This window comes from Centrocercus urophasianus, unplaced genomic scaffold (genome assembly GCF_019232065.1).
Source record: "Centrocercus urophasianus isolate 14NV4802_14NV808 unplaced genomic scaffold, USGS_Curo_1.0 seq_11, whole genome shotgun sequence".
Taxonomy (NCBI): Eukaryota; Metazoa; Chordata; class Aves; order Galliformes; family Phasianidae; genus Centrocercus; species Centrocercus urophasianus.
In genome coordinates, this window is record NW_024884253.1 from 7,894,608 (window position 1) to 7,910,452 (window position 15,845).

The 15,845-nt window shown below is 38.9% G+C and overlaps 1 protein-coding gene across 1 annotated transcript in view; it reads left to right on the forward strand.

The window, feature by feature from the left end:
• The window catches only part of ADCY8 (adenylate cyclase 8), a 122,981-nt gene that overhangs the window by 44,921 nt on the left and 62,215 nt on the right, over positions 1-15,845 (forward strand). The window contains exons 3-4 of the mRNA XM_042839935.1: positions 9,319-9,449; positions 12,026-12,137. Coding sequence (XP_042695869.1) covers positions 9,319-9,449; positions 12,026-12,137 — 243 coding nt within the window. The remainder of the gene's footprint in view (positions 1-9,318; positions 9,450-12,025; positions 12,138-15,845) is intronic.

Consider the following 15,845-nt stretch of genomic DNA (forward strand, 5'->3'; position numbering starts at 1 on the left):
CCCCAGTACAAAAAAGACAGGGAGCATTGGAGAGGGTCCAGAAGAGGGCCAGAAAGATGATCCCCTATGAAGGCAGGGTGAGGGAGCTGGGCTTGTTCAGCCTGGAGAAAAGAAGGCTGCGGGGTGACCTCATTGCAGCCTTTCAGTACATAAAGGGAGCCTACAAACAGGAAGGGAATCAACTCTTTGAAAGGGTTGATAACTGCAGGACAAGAGGAAATAGTTTTAAGTTGAGGGAGGGAAGATTTAGGTTGGATGTCATTGGGAAGTTCTTTACAAGGAGAGTGGTGCGGTTCTGGAACAGGCTGCCCAGAGAGGTTGTGGATGCCCCGTCCCTGGAGGTGTTCAAGGCCAAATTGGATGGGGCCCTGTGCAGCTTGGTCTACTATTAAATGGGGAAGTTGGTGGGCCTGCATGTGGTGGGGTAGGAGATTCATGATCCTTGAGGTCCCTTGCAACCCTGCCCATTCTGTAATTTACTCTTAAATTTGGCTGCTTCATCTCAGGTACTGAAGTTATTATTGCCATGAATGGTTAAGAGGATAACAGATCACTAGTTATTTTATAACATTCCTTTTTCACTGTATTGTATTATTGTATTATATGTATGTTCTCTTGAACAAATAAATGCCTGTTCCTTTTCAAAGCACTTACCTCTACTGCTGCTCACCTCTCAGTTGTCTCCACTTACCTAATTGCTCAACTAGGAAGCTTTCAGCAGTGGTGAATAATGTGGTTCTCTTCATCCTAGGGTTCACGATATTTCTTTATCAGATCTTTCTCTGAATCAGAGAAGATACTTTTTCTGTTTGTTTGTTCATATATTTCCTTCCCTTTGAAGATGTCTTCTAGAAGAGACTGGATTAGATTAGAAATGTGAGGACATTTAAATCACACAGGTAGTATGGTACAGAAAACTATCAAATTTTTTGCAGTTTTCTTCTCTGTGGTTTGTAACCTTTTTTTTGTTTGTTTGTTTTTTTTTGTTTTTTTTTTTAATATAACCTCCACACAATTGCACTATTCTCCATCACAGTATATGCAAATATAGCTAGTTTGAAGAGGAGCTATATCACTGTATGGGAACTGCTGAATCATGGCATGAACCTCCGACTGATCACCTGAGATGAGCAATGAGTCAGCCATGAGAGCACAGGTGAATTGCCTTCACCTGTGCTGCCAGAAGGATTGGAGCCTGGCTCCACCTCTCCTAGACCCATTTAAGAGCTGACTACCAGTGGGAAGGGTATTTTTGGGAGATCTGCTCTGCTGGAGCTTTGTACATAAGCCCATGATATGGGTAAGCATCCTATCTTTTCTGTTTTGGTGTAATAACTGTGTAGCTCAACTCTGGTATATCTCATAACTGTAGTATTTGTACATTCATTTGGTTTATGATCACAGAAATCATTATGTGAAGGGGATGGTGACTTGACAGACTTGGATAACAATGAGATTTTTTGGGAGGCAGCTGATTCAGTATCCTCGTCAGCATGTAAGTCTGGTATTGTGTAATAGCAGCTTAGAACAGTACAGGATGTTTGATACTGAAAGATTAAAGAGTTTACTTTCTTTTCAATGTTTCAATACCCAAAGTTTGCCTTACGGATGGGCTACTTCATAAAGATTTATATATAAATTCACGCATGCATGTAGAATTGCTTACATGTTATTATAACTGTTCTTATTTTTTCAGTATATTTCCAATGTAACAGAGGTAATACTGAGCAGTGACATGAGGTGTATCTATGCCTTCAATTGACATCCTGACAAGAGCTCTCCATATGATGTAGTATTAATAGAGAAAGGTAGAAGGAGAGGCATACTAATTAACCTCTGTTTTTATGGGTCACTGCCAGACCTTATGTGCAACCAAAACCATTTAACTTAACTTAATGAGTTGTGTGAAGGTTAAGGTATCAAATGTGTTGGACTTATTTTTCTTGGCTTAGGGAACACGTGTCAAATAAACTATCCTTTTCTTAAATAAATTTTATAGAGCAATAGATTGGTAACACTTCTATGAATGCAAACAAGGAATATAATCTTTTTGTGATGTGAAGAGAAACTTGTTCCTCATTTTCAGCCTATGTCTATGAAGAAGTTGCCTTTTTTTAATGTTCTGTTTGTACAGGTTTCATGAGCAGTTCAATAATAACCAGATTTTCTGTTTGTTTACCTACTTTAATCTTCTTTCCTTTTTGAATTTGTATTCCTAATTTTCTCCATACAAGAATAAGGTAGGAAATAACATATTTCTTCTTATACTGGCAATATTTTGTGCTACTTTTAAAGTATCTATACATTAAATACCTTAATCATGTGGCTCCCTGGAAGACTGATCAAAGGGTAGATTTATTAGATGACCATACTGAGCAATGTCTCATAATAGTGAAAGAAGAAGAGAATTTATAGCGTAAGTATTTTCTGTTATAGGAGGCTGACGGTTACAAAAAATCAGAAATATATCAAGAAATCAGAAATATTTCTGCTTCTTAGAAGGTTAATCAGCAGACATTCCCAACATGCCATCTTAAGAGTGCGTGGGGTATTTGCTAGAGAGTGGAACTACCCAAGGGCCAGACTTTTCTGTGAAAACCTAGCCCTGCAGGAGTGGGAAGGACCTCTTGGGGGCTGGTTTACTTCTTGCTGTCACAAGGAATACACACAGCTCTTCTACATCAGAAGTAGAGGGGAAGATAGCAGAATCCCCAGGTGTGAAGGGCAGAAAAAGTCAAAACAATGTTTTTGTGCTAAAATTAGTACAATCTGTACAAGCATATGGAGAAACGGAAGGTCTGAGTTATGCTTTTCTCCAGGAAAAAAAAGGGAGTTTGCCATAATAAATAGTGAGCTCGCTGCATGTTTGCTCACTACCTCTCATTACTTTTCTTTGTTCTCCTTTCTGAAGGCAGCCCTGGTTCAGTGAAGTTTTTTGGAACAGGTAGATTCGAAGAGTCCTTGTTCTCTCATCTTGTGTGTTAGTATGCTCTGCAGACAGTTTCCCAGGAGAAAGCTGCTGCCTCTGAGCAACACGTTATGCACTTCTGCTCCAGCAGAAGCTATTAGCAGTGTGTACTTTGCTTTCTTAAGTAAACAGTCCACCTCAGCTAGGGCTGCCATGCAGACAAACGAAGGTGTTTATCCGCACTGTACTTTCATGGTGGCTAAGAACTTTTTTTTTTTTTTTTTTTTAAAATAATTAAAATAAAAAAATTTAAAAATAATTTTTTTTTTAAAAAATAAAGGTTAAAAATTATATTTTTTTAAAAAAAAGTGGGGGGGAGAATACCTTTGTTTTTTTTTTTTTTTTTTTTTTTCTCATCTTCTGATACATTTCATTTATGGCATCTGCTGGTACCAGAAGGAACCTCTTCATGAGAACTTTGTCTTTCACCCTGATTCCACCTATCTTATAGTCCTTCTAAGCTCTATCTAATTCTCTTCTGAAGATTCTTGTTCTTCAAAAAAAATTTGCCTTACAACCTAGATAAGATTATTTTGGTTACATCCTCCTAATAACAAATTGCCTCACAGTGTTTTTTAGCATTTATTTCTCTCGAATAAAGCATTTGAACTTTGACAAGAAAACTGGTAACACTGGGAAGAACTGAGGCCAGGACTCCAGTATGCTGGACTGGTATTTGCAAAAGTGGCCCAGTTTGATCTAAAGATCTGAAACAATCATGGGGACAAGAAACTGCAGTCAATTTAGCTAAATAGTGCTCTGCTAAATGCCATGATTCCATCTTTGTGAGAGGAGAGACTGAAAGCTCAGAATGAAAAAGAGAATCTCTTCTGTAATATTTAGGATGTCAAAACATTGCAATATCTGTGAAGTGCATTTTCATTTGTACTTACATAAAGTTCTTCATAAAGATGGCCCTCCAGAGCTGTTCTGAGAATCATAGAATCACAAGGTTGGAAATGACCTATAAGATCATCTAGTCCAACTGTCTCCTCATCACCATTGCCACTACAAGCACTAGGCCACATCACGCAGCATGTCATCCAGACGCCTCTTGAACACTGCCAGGGACGGCAACTCCACCACCTCCCTGGGCAGCCATTCCAGTACCTGACCACTCTCTGAGAGAAGAAGTTCTTCCTTATGTCTAATCTAAACCTCTTCTGATACAACTTGCGGCCATTACCCCATGCCCTGCTTGTTGCCTGGGAGAAGAGGCCAAATCCCTCTTCAGCACAACCTCCCTTCAGGAAGTTGTAGAGTGCAGTGAGGTCTCCCCTGAGCCTCCTCTTCTCCAGACAGAACAATCCCAGCTCCCTCAGCTGCTACTCCCGTAGCCAGTTCCTTACTCAAAGAAGTGTATATCTGTTCAGACCACGGGCAGCCAGTTTCCCCAGAAGAAGCCTGTGAGGGACAGTGTCAAAGACTTTGCTGTAATCTAGGTAGACTACATCAACAGCCCTTCCCTCATCTACCATACTGGTCACCCAGTCATAGAAGGAGATGAGGTTGGTCAAGCACGACCTGCTTTTCTAATAAAAAAAAAAATGAAAAAGAATGAACTATTTAATTCTAAACCAATCCAAAATTCCCATTTATCCTCAAATTTCTCCAGAGGGTGACCAAAGCAGACCTCTAAGATACCAAAACTCTTCTGAACTCACACAGGTGAGGTACAAACAGAACAAATGCTTGCTCCTAACTTAGAGTGATTAAAATATATACATAGAAAATGCTAGAAGATGAGTAGAAATTTCAGTGTTAATAAATTAATATTTATGGACTTTTTATTGAATGCTGTATAATTCAGGCCCTTCAGCCCAAGTTAAGTTAGGGCATTAAGAATCAAAGAAAACTGTGTGGCTAAGAAGTGATGGCAAGAATAAATTTTTCACCTGGCAGGATAGAACAAAAAAAGATCAGGCTGACTTAGCTGACTAAAGAAAAATAAATAACAATCAGGGTTTCGTGCAGTATCATGCTTGTCTAGGAATGGTTATAAACAAAATGCATCTACTTTTCATGATTGTGGTACTTCCGCTTTATAATAGTGATCAGATTTCCTGTATCTGAACTCCTATGCAATTGCAATTATATCCTACTGTATAGATCCTTTCAGTTAAGAATATCTTGATAACTGTGATAATGAAATGTTTATTTTGACACAGTTTAAGAGTCTGAGATTAGCTCAACAATGCTGCAATCTATTAGAACTTCTTAATACCTTACAACATACAAGTTGACTGCTAGGAATCAAACTTCTCTCACTAAATATTTATATGGCATTATTTTATTTAGTTTATTTCATATTCATACTTCCAGTAAAGATATTCTAAAATTGCTGATCTCAGTTCCCAACTTATAAAACATGAATGAGTTGAGTGGGATGGAGAAGGGGTTAACAGAAGTAGCATGCTTCTCCTAATTACAAATGAAAGGAAAGAGTTGTTCTGGAAACCACATCTGTCCCCCATATGTCTTGTCACCATACAGATACTTTCTCTACAGTAATAGCACTATACTGCAAGGCAAGAAGAGATTCAAAACACACTGTATTTTCCTCAAGGGCGTTCCCTGGGAGATCTTAATTCACTGGTATCTTCCACCTCTTAACTGTTTCCATATGCACCTGATTCAAAAATTCACATTAATTTTTTTTTCTATTGTATTGCCCAAAATGTCATTTGAAATTTGGTGATAAGAAGCTTACAAAACTGTCAATCTGTTCAGTAAGATTCCACTCACTGCAGTCTCATAAAGAAAAAGATGGTTAATAATCTGGAGCCACTTCAGTGAGAAACTGCTAGCTTTGGCCCTGAGTGATTTAGAGTGATATATTCCAGTACTGGTTAAATCTAGTTAATCTAGAAAAGAAAGACTGAGGGCAAGAGACAATAATAGCATTTTATCACAGAAAAGTTCTTGAAGGGAAGAAGGCAATCAATGGTTATCCATACCTGCTTTAGAAGGATAAAAAGGAATCATCTTAATTTGCAGACAAACAGATTTGGGTGGAATACTTGCAAAATTTGCCAGAACTTTCAAACTGGTGAGCTACTGAGAGAGGGACACTAAGAAATCTCTCAGTGGATGATTTAATGCTTTGACGAAATAACTCAATATTCTTTTGAAGGCCCTCCTGTTCCTGCCTAGCTATTGTTAGTACTTACATTATGATAGTGGCTGGAGTGCAGCATTTTTATATGTATAAACACTAATAATAAATGTACATGTGCACTAATTTGCACTGGTATTGTATACATGTACTAATAATAAACTGATATACACTAATAGGCTATCATCATTTAGACTTAGTCCACTGAATGATCCACCAGCTCCCTATATATCTTGTCTGTATAGATAAGACAATTAACTGGTTGGAACTAACGGACTATCTTGAAAACAACTTAAAACCAGGTGAATGACTGAACTAAAACAATTAAATATTGATGGACTGTCACAGGAAGTGAGAATTTCAAGGAAATTTTATCACTGGCCACTGAAAAGAGTCCGACCCTATTCACTTGACTCCCACCCTTTTGACGTTTATAATTTTTAATAATATCCCCTCTCAGTCTTCTTCAGGCTGAACAGCGCCAGGCCTCTCAGGCTTTCCCCATTTAGGAGATGCTCCAGGCACCTGATAACCTTTGTGACCCTTCACTTGACTCTTTCTATAAATTCCCTGTCTGTCACAAACCAAGGAGCCCAGAACTGGACACAATACTCTGGATGTGGTCTCACCAGGGCAGAGTAGAGGAAAGGATCACCTCCCTCAATCTGCTGATGACACTACTTTTAACACACCAGGATATCATTGGCCATCTTGGTCACAAGGCACATTATTGGCTTATCACCAACATGCTATCAACTAGGACTCCTTGGTCCTCTGCAGAACTCCTCTCCAGCAGATCAGCCCCTAGCCTGTACTGGTACATGCAGTTATTCCTCCCCAGATGAGGACTCTACATTTACTCTTATTGAACCTCATCAGGTTCTTCTCCACCCAACTCTCCAGCCAGTCCAGTTTTCACTGAATGTCAGCACAGCTCTCTAGTATGTCAGCCATTCCTCTCAGCTTCATCTCATTATAATTCATTTCATTATAATCTCAGGGGTCAATACACTGGATGCTGTATTGACCCCTGGGAACACCATTAGCTGCAGGCCTGACACTGTTTTTATATTCCTTCCAAGTGGTCCACTTTCTGCAGACTCTTCTTCCATTTGAGTTTTTCCATGAGCTCCTTGTTTATACAGGTAGATTTCCTGTCATTTTCCCTGATTTCTTACTATTATATAAGAATAAGATATAAGATATAAGATATCTTATATAAGATTATATTTAAGATATAAGAATCACTATTTCTTACTATTCATAGTGCACCGAAACTGAGTTTGGAAGAAATTATGCTTGAATGTCAACCAATTCTCTTCTGCTCCCTTACATTCCAATGCTGTAACTGATGGGATATCTCCAAGTAGGTCACTGAACAGGTTTTGGGCTATTCTGAAGTCTAGTGGTAGAGTCCTACGTACCGCCTTGTTTTTTCTTCCATGTAAGATCTTGAACTCCACTATCTCATCACCGCTATATCCATGGCTGCTCCCAACCTTCATATTCCCAACTTGTTCTTCCTCATTTATAAGAACAAGGTCCAGCAGCACACCTCTACTTATTGGCTCCTCCACCTCCTGCATCTGGACATTTGATCTGGACAGCCAGGATTTCTGGGTTGAGGCCAGTGGGATGAAATTCAACAAGACCACATTCTCTGTTCTGTACTTTGGCCACAGCAACCCTAGGCAACACTACGGGCTTAGGGCAGAGGCTGGAAGACTGAGCAGAGCAAAAGGACCTGGATGTGTTTGTCAATGCTCAGCTAAAAATGTGTGCCCAAGTGGCCAAGAAGGTCAATAGTATCCTGGATTCTATCAGAAATAGCATTGCCAGTGATCATCTTCCTGTCCTTAGCTCTGCTGAGGCCACAGCTTGATTAATGTGTGCAGTTTTATACCTCTCACTACAAAAAAGACATCAAGGCCTTGGAGCATGTCCAGAGAAGGGCAACAAAGCTGGAGAGGGGACTCGGACACTGGTCTGATGAGGAATGGCTGAGGGAACTGGGATTGTTTACTCTGGAGAAGAGGAGGCTCAGGAGACACCTTATCACTCTCTACAGCTCCCTGAAATGAAAGGATGTCAGGCTGAGGTGGGCAGTCAACAAGAGGGAATGTCCTGAAGTTGCAGCAGAGGAGATTCAGGTTAGATGTTAGGAAAAACTTCTTAGGTATTCAAGAGATATATAGATGTACTAAAGAACATGACTAAGTAGGCAGCATTGGTGTTAAGTGGACAGTCGGACTACATCACTTTAAAGGACTTTTCCAGCCTTCGTAATTCTATGATTCTTTGATCAGAAAGTTCTGCTTTGCAGAAGTCTCCTGGACTGTGTATGCCTGGCATTGTTGCTTTACCAGCAAATATCAGAGTGGTCAAAGTCCCCCATGAGAGCCGTGTCTGTGATCCCTTTATACTGAATGAAGATTTCTCTGGTGAAATGGATGGGTACTGAATATAAAACAATTCCTGTTGATAGCACTAGATGCTTCTCTATATTCTCTGGTCAATAAATGTATTTTGGTCTGTCATGCACTCAGTGCTGCATTGTTGAAGGTGACTGTTGTGGTTGTTTCGCTCTCTTTTAATCATTGTAACCCAATTAACATATATCTACTAAATGTGTCTCATAAAGCATTTTTAATGTGTGTGTTAGTTTATATTATCCCTATCTTTCAGCTCTGACAATAGAATTAAGTTTTGTGTAAATGTGGTACTTTTCATTAGTTGTCAGGTTCCACTACATATATCTTGCTACAGCTTGATTTTCAGCTTTTTTAGTAATTATACACTTTACGAATGCTAAACACTCTGTCTGGGTGCTCTGGTAAATAAAAAAATCTGATCTTACTTGCTGTTGAAGACAACAAATTCCTTTAGCCTGTATCTGTTAATCAAGCTACCACTGCCTAAAATGAAGTGATTGGTGTAGCAGATGTTTGTTGAGAAGCTTGTAATGGTCATAATAATTAGGATGAATATTTAAATAGGCAGTGGATAAGATTAAAACATTCGAGGGAAGAAGCTTTGGAAAAGGGAAGAGAGACAAGAGTTCTTGTTCTAAACTCATTTAGGTAATGTGAACTATTGCAAATTTTTAGAGAAGAGAAATGCATTTTAAATTTCCAGTTACCCAGCTGCTCTATTAACACAGCTCAGTCATTTCCTCTGAAGTATTAATTCAGTTGATACTTATGAGTCTAACACTTGGGTTTCCATTTTGCTTTAGGAACGGCTGGTGCTCTCTGTCTTGCCACGGTTTGTAGTTCTGGAAATGATAAATGATATGACCAATGTAGAAGATGAACATTTACAACACCAGTTTCATAAGATCTACATTCATCGCTATGAGAATGTCAGGTGGGTGAAAGAGCCTCTTTTTAATATTTAACAACTTGACTGCTGCTATGTATGTCTTGTTTGAGAATTTCCATTCTGTTGATTTATCCATTCATAAGTTAGAAAATTACTGCATGTTTGTTTGGAACCTGAGCATACATAACCACCACTGAAACAGGTGAAAATTAAGCAACCTTGAACATTATTTGATAGAAAAGCATGAACTTTGCCTTTTGTTGAAATCTGAATATAATTCTTTGTATGGAACAGTTCAATAAACACAATATTGAACTACTATAGAATAGTAAATAATTATCTTCTTCTTCTGTGGTTTTGCAGTAACTCATACATAGTCTTTGATTAAATCAGCTCTTTACTTAATCCTCACTCAAACTCTTGAGTGGTGTGGTCGACACAGTTGAAGGAAGGGATGCCATTCAGAGGGACCTCGAGAGGCTGGAAAGGTGGGCCAGGGTGAACCTGATGAGGTTCAACATGGCAAAGTGCAAAGTTTTGCACTTGGGCCAGAGGAATCCGAGGCATCCGTACAGGCTGGAAGGAGCGGTCCTTGAGAGCAGCCCTGCCAAGAAGGACCTGGGTTCCTGATAGATGAAAAAAACTTAATACGAGCCAACAGTGTGCTCTTGTGGCTCGGAGGGCAAATGGTATGCTGGGCTCCATGAAAAGAGGGGTGGCCAGCAGGGACAGGAAGGTGATTGTCCCCCTCTACTCTGCTCTTGTGAGGCCCCATCTAGAATACTGTGTCCAAGTGTGGAGCCTGCAGTACAAAAAAGACAGGGAGCTGCTGGAGAGGATCCAGAGGAGAGCCATTAGGATGATCAGGGGACTGGAGCACCTCCCCTAGGAGGACAGGCTGAGGGAGCTGGGCTTGTTCAGCCTGGAGAAAAGAAGGCTGCGGGGTGACCTCATTGCAGCCTTTCAGTACATAAAGGGAGCCTACAAACAGGAAGGGAATCAACTCTTTGAAAGGGTAGATAACTGCAGGACAAGAGGAAATAGTTTTAAGTTGAGGGAGGGAAGATTTAGGTTGGATGTCATTGGGAAGTTCTTTACAAGGAGAGTGGTGAGGTTCTGGAACAGGCTGCCCAGAGAGGTTGTGGATGCCCCGTCCCTGGAGGTGTTCAAGGCCAAATTGGATGGGGCCCTGGGCAGCCTGGTCTAGTAATAAATGGGCAAGTTGGTGGGCCTGCATGTGGTGGGGTAGGAGATTCATGATCCTTGGGGTCCCTTGCAACCCTGCCCATTCTGTCATTCTGTGATTCTTACCAGCCCATACATCTGAAGATGACCTGAATTATCATTTGCCATACTTTATTGTCTACTTGATAATTCTTATGCTTATTACTGGTTACAGTACTGGTTCCTGGGCACTGTCAAATTGTGATCTCATTCAATATAGATGAAAGAGCTTTAGCTGCTCAGATTGTAACGTCAGTTATTAACTGACTTTCAAGTGCTAATGATGCTCACATGGATTAGTTCCAGTCTATATCAGCATGATATATGTTTTTATTGTTTTTCATTCCTACTTTTTTTCAAGTAGCCTATACTTTGGTTATTCTTTTCTTTAGTTAAGTACTAAGCTATTACATGCCTTGATCTGAGTGATGCCTCACACACCGCAGACATTTTGCAAGTATAGGTTTCTTTTGTATTTCCAAGATCTCATTGTAGAAATTGTTCACAGCCAAAGCTGCACTTCTAGAAAATTCAAGTCTGCTGAAGTATGTCTGTTCAGATCTACTTTGTTGACTAAAATCCTGCCATAACTTTAAGAATCAATTTTGTTACCTCTATTCAAAGTATGGTTACACTGAGCTTCCAATAAAGTCAACTGAAAGAACAAGGTATCACTCAAATGATTTATATCTTCAACAGAGTATACTGCACTTCTGAGACACTTCAGTTATCTCTGTACAGTAAGATACAATAAAGCTAAATTTAGTCTGAAAAGTGTGAAATCTGTTATGAATCTGTCTTGTGCCTTAGGATTTGAGTCCTGTGTGGCATGTAGCCGAGCAAAACCTGAAGAGCACACTAGGAGAAATAAATACTTGAAGTCAAACACACTGTTCAAACAAACAAACGAACAAAAACTGGTATATAAACTCACCCATAATGAACAGACAGCTATTAACAGGCAGCTGGGTGTTAAGTCTATATTATTAAACCACCTTCTGTATTATGGGTTTACCATGCCACAATATTCTCACTAGTAAATGGAGATAATAGTGCTTATTGGGATTTAATAGTACCTTCCTGAATGATCAGAAATACCAAAATTTTATAACCCTCTTCCATGCTTGTTTTTTGTTCCTTAATCCCTTCAGTATTTTTATTTTATACTCTGGAATCCCTAAAAGTCCAGAGCATGAAATTAAAATAGTCCCTCACTTGTAAATTACTGTTCTCAGAACACACCTCTGCCATCTCTTAAACACACAGCATGCAAAGTGCATGCAGTGTACTAGATAGGAATTTATCACATGGAGTTACAAAAGTACTGCAATAATAATCTCTTTTCTCTCGCTCGCTTTTCTTTTTTCTTTTTCTTTTCTTTTTTTCTTTCTTTCCAGCATTCTTTTTGCAGATGTTAAAGGATTCACAAACCTCTCCACAACTCTGTCAGCCCAGGAACTGGTCCGAATGCTGAATGAACTCTTTGCCAGATTTGACCGACTAGCACATGTGAGTTAAGCAGAGCTTATTTGCAAAGGGACATGAAGCCAACTGTATTTGGGAGTTTGGGGAAGAACCTATGACCACTTTGAACAAAACTTATTTGTATTTTCCTCACTGGTATTTTATACAGTCATTGAGTTTGGATAACAGACAAATTTGATAAAAAGTGATATGTTCTGATGAAAGTAAGAGCTCAGATAGTCACTGGAGTTTTGGACTCTTGTAATGCTGGACCAAGAATGACATGACAGCAGATCATATGCCATAGTTTCCAGAGAAGTTTTCTAGCTCTGGTCCTTGCTGGAAAGTGGTGGGGTTTTTTTTAAGATCTTAGCTTTATTTAGATTATTCTTATAAGAACCAAAGAACATAAAATACTAATCCATTAAAATTATATATAATCAGTTCTCAGTCTTTGAAAAGGCTAGTAGCAGATTTTACAGTCTTTCAGCTGAATTCTAACTCCACAATGAAATTAAAGACAGTACTGCAATTTATTACATTAAGCAAATCATTCACTACTTAATTTGTACTACTTAAAAAGAGCAAATAGATAAGCACAGAAATACAAGCAGATTATAACCTATGCCCAGTTTAGCTAGGCTTGCATTTTCTTTTCTTCCTTTATAATTTTTTTTGGTCATAGATTGGTTTCATTGCAAATATCTTTAGATATCAACAACAGAGTCATCTAACGAGGCTGCTACTGTAGCCAATGAGGGTCTAGTCCCTGCACTTTCTCTCCCAGTCTGTGAATTTACTTTTCTCTCTTACATATCATTGGATAGGCTAATCCAGTTGCTTAGACCAAACCTTTGAGAGGCAGAAGATACAAGAAAGAATTAGTGAGGAAGTTGAACAGATTTTACAGCAATGATTAGAGTAATCTAATCATTGCTAATTAGACTTATCAAAAAGAATGTCCTTTTGATAATCTAAGACCTAGGTATTGTGGTACCTGCCTAGTGTCCTGACAGTAGAGATTCCCAGAGAGGAATAGAATCTGATGTAGCTCTGCATGACTTTTGACCTTTGTCCAAACGTCATCCAAATTGTGTTCCAAATGAGGAGGCAAATTCTCACCCTGCATTATACAGGAAATCAAGGTCCTGGATTATGATGGAAGGGCCGTCTACTTAAAATACAAACCTAAATCTTGCACTGGACTTAGCACATGCTCTCAGAAAATTTTGGAAATTGACATTTATTGGTCCTTTTGACTGGACACAAATTTGAACTATTCGTGCAGTTCTGGGATCTCCAGTACAGAAAAGACATAGAGCTCCTAGAGCAAGTCCAGTTAAGTGCTGAAAAGAAGATTAAGGGACCAGAACATCTCTCATATGAGGAAAGTCTGAGAAAGCTAGGCCTATTTAGCATGGACAAGAGAAGACTGAGAGAAGATCTTATTAATGTGTACAAATATCCTAAGGGAGGATATCAACAGAAAGGGGCCAGTCTGTTTACTGTGGTATCTGGCAACAGGATAATAAGAAAACAGCTCAAAGTGAAACACAGGAATTTTCGTCTGCACATAAGAAACTTATTCACTGGAAGTATGACAGAGCACTGGAACAAATCACCCAGAAAGGTTGTGGATTCTTCTTTGGAGATATTTAAAACCGGCGTGGATGTGAACCTGACCCTGCTTGTGGCAGGGGGGTTGGAGATTCATGATCCTTGAGGTCCCTTCCAATCCTGGCCATCCTGTGATTCTGTGAATGAGCTCTAAGTGACCCTGCTTGAAGGATGGGAGTTGGAATAGATGTTTCCAAGTGTTTCATTCTAGCTTCAAATATTCTGTGATTCAGTGTGGTTCCATGATTTACATGGGACTAATCTTGATCCTAAAGATTTTATATTAACTTTTCAAACTTGACAAAAACATTTCCTTCAGAAGGTCCCAAGAGATAAATTCTCATTTGTCTTGAGAATCTATTCTGCTGCCTTAACAGTCTCTCTGCTAATTTGGTATGCTTTACTTCACATTTGATTTTTCTGGCACTGAATTGTATTCACTGATTCCTGCTATGCCTACTTTTCCTAGACAAGAAAACCATCTTGTAGCCCTTCAGGTATACATTTGTGTTCTTTGATCAAGTCACATTTCAGGTTACAGTAAAAATAAGTAAATAAATAGGTAGATAGATAGATAGATAGATAGATAGATAGATAGATAGATAGATAGATAGATAGATAAATAACAGACCAACCTCATTTTGAGGCTTTTTAGATAGATGCTGTTACTCAAAGCTCTTCAGTTTCACTAAGTATTACCATCAAAGCAAAGATCCCAGTTGCAGAAGGCTTGAGGTAGTTTCTATGTATTTTAAGGAAAATCCTTATAAATCCTTATTTACTCCTAAATAAATGTAGTATTCTGTAATTCTATATTTTATAATGAAGAATGTTTGATCTGATACATCTTCTTATATAAATCATATAATATTAAAGAAGACAGTATTTCATGGCTTACAATACTGAGCAATGTGATCTAGCATTGTTGTTTCTTTTGTTCAGCCTTTGTTTTTCTTCTGCAATGCAGAAGCAATGAGATCTCTGATAATTTTCAAATTGTTTGCCAGTTATATCAAGTACTACGGCGTATGTTTGTACATATAATTAATAACAATATCTGTTTCGTTATCAAAGAACACTTTGAATAAAAATTATAACTCAGTTCAATATCTCCTATAAAAGAGAAATTTAATGTTGTCTCATGTAGAGCTAATTCTCCCTTCTATTTTCTCTATGACATTTGTGAAAAATTTGCAGTTATTAAAGATAAAAGAGGCCACTTGGAAAGGAAGAAAAACAAGCTGACATAAAAAAGAGATGAAGATTTATCTGCATATCTACCTACAAAAAAGCTTCATTAACATTAATTAGGCTTAACCTAATTAATATTAATGCCTTCCTTAGGCAGAAATTTTTTAACAGAAATGGTGTAGCCAGCAGGAGCAAAAAGGGGATCGTCTTCCTGCCCTTAGCTCTGCTGAGGCCACAGCTTGATTAATGTGCGCAGTTTTATACCCCTCGCTACAAAAAAGACATCAAGGCCTTGGAGCATGTCCAGAGAAGGGCAACAAAGCTGGAGAGGGGACTCGGACACTGGTCTGATGAGGAATGGCTGAGGGAACAGGGATTGTTTACTCTGGAGAAGAGGAGGTTCAGGAGAGACCTTATCACTGTCTATAGCTCCCTGAAATGAAAGGAGGTCAGGGTGAAGTGGACAGTCAGCCTCTTCTCCTGTGTAACTAGTGATAGAGCAAGAGGGAATGTCCTGAAGTTGCAGCAGAAGAGGTTCAAGATAGATATTAGGAAAAACTTCTCTGAAAGAGTGGTCAGACATTGAAACATGTTTCTCAGAGAAGGAATAGATTCGCCATCACTTGTGTTCAAGAAATGTGTAGATGGGGCACTGAGGGACATGGTTTAGTGGGCATGGTGGTGGTGGATTGATGGTTGGAATGGATGATCTTAGTGGTCTGATGTACCCCAGTACATCTGCTGTACCAATTCATTACAAGCAAAGAAGAGTGGAGGGCATCAAAGACTTCTTTGTCTTCTCCACAAAGAACACTCATGTTGCAATGTTTTACTGTTCCCAACCACATTTAGTTCTGAGGTGGCAGTGTTTTTTTCTTTTTTGAAATGATCTTCAAGCATACAACCCATAGAACAGTAAAATTCCTAACAAAACCATCTGTTTAA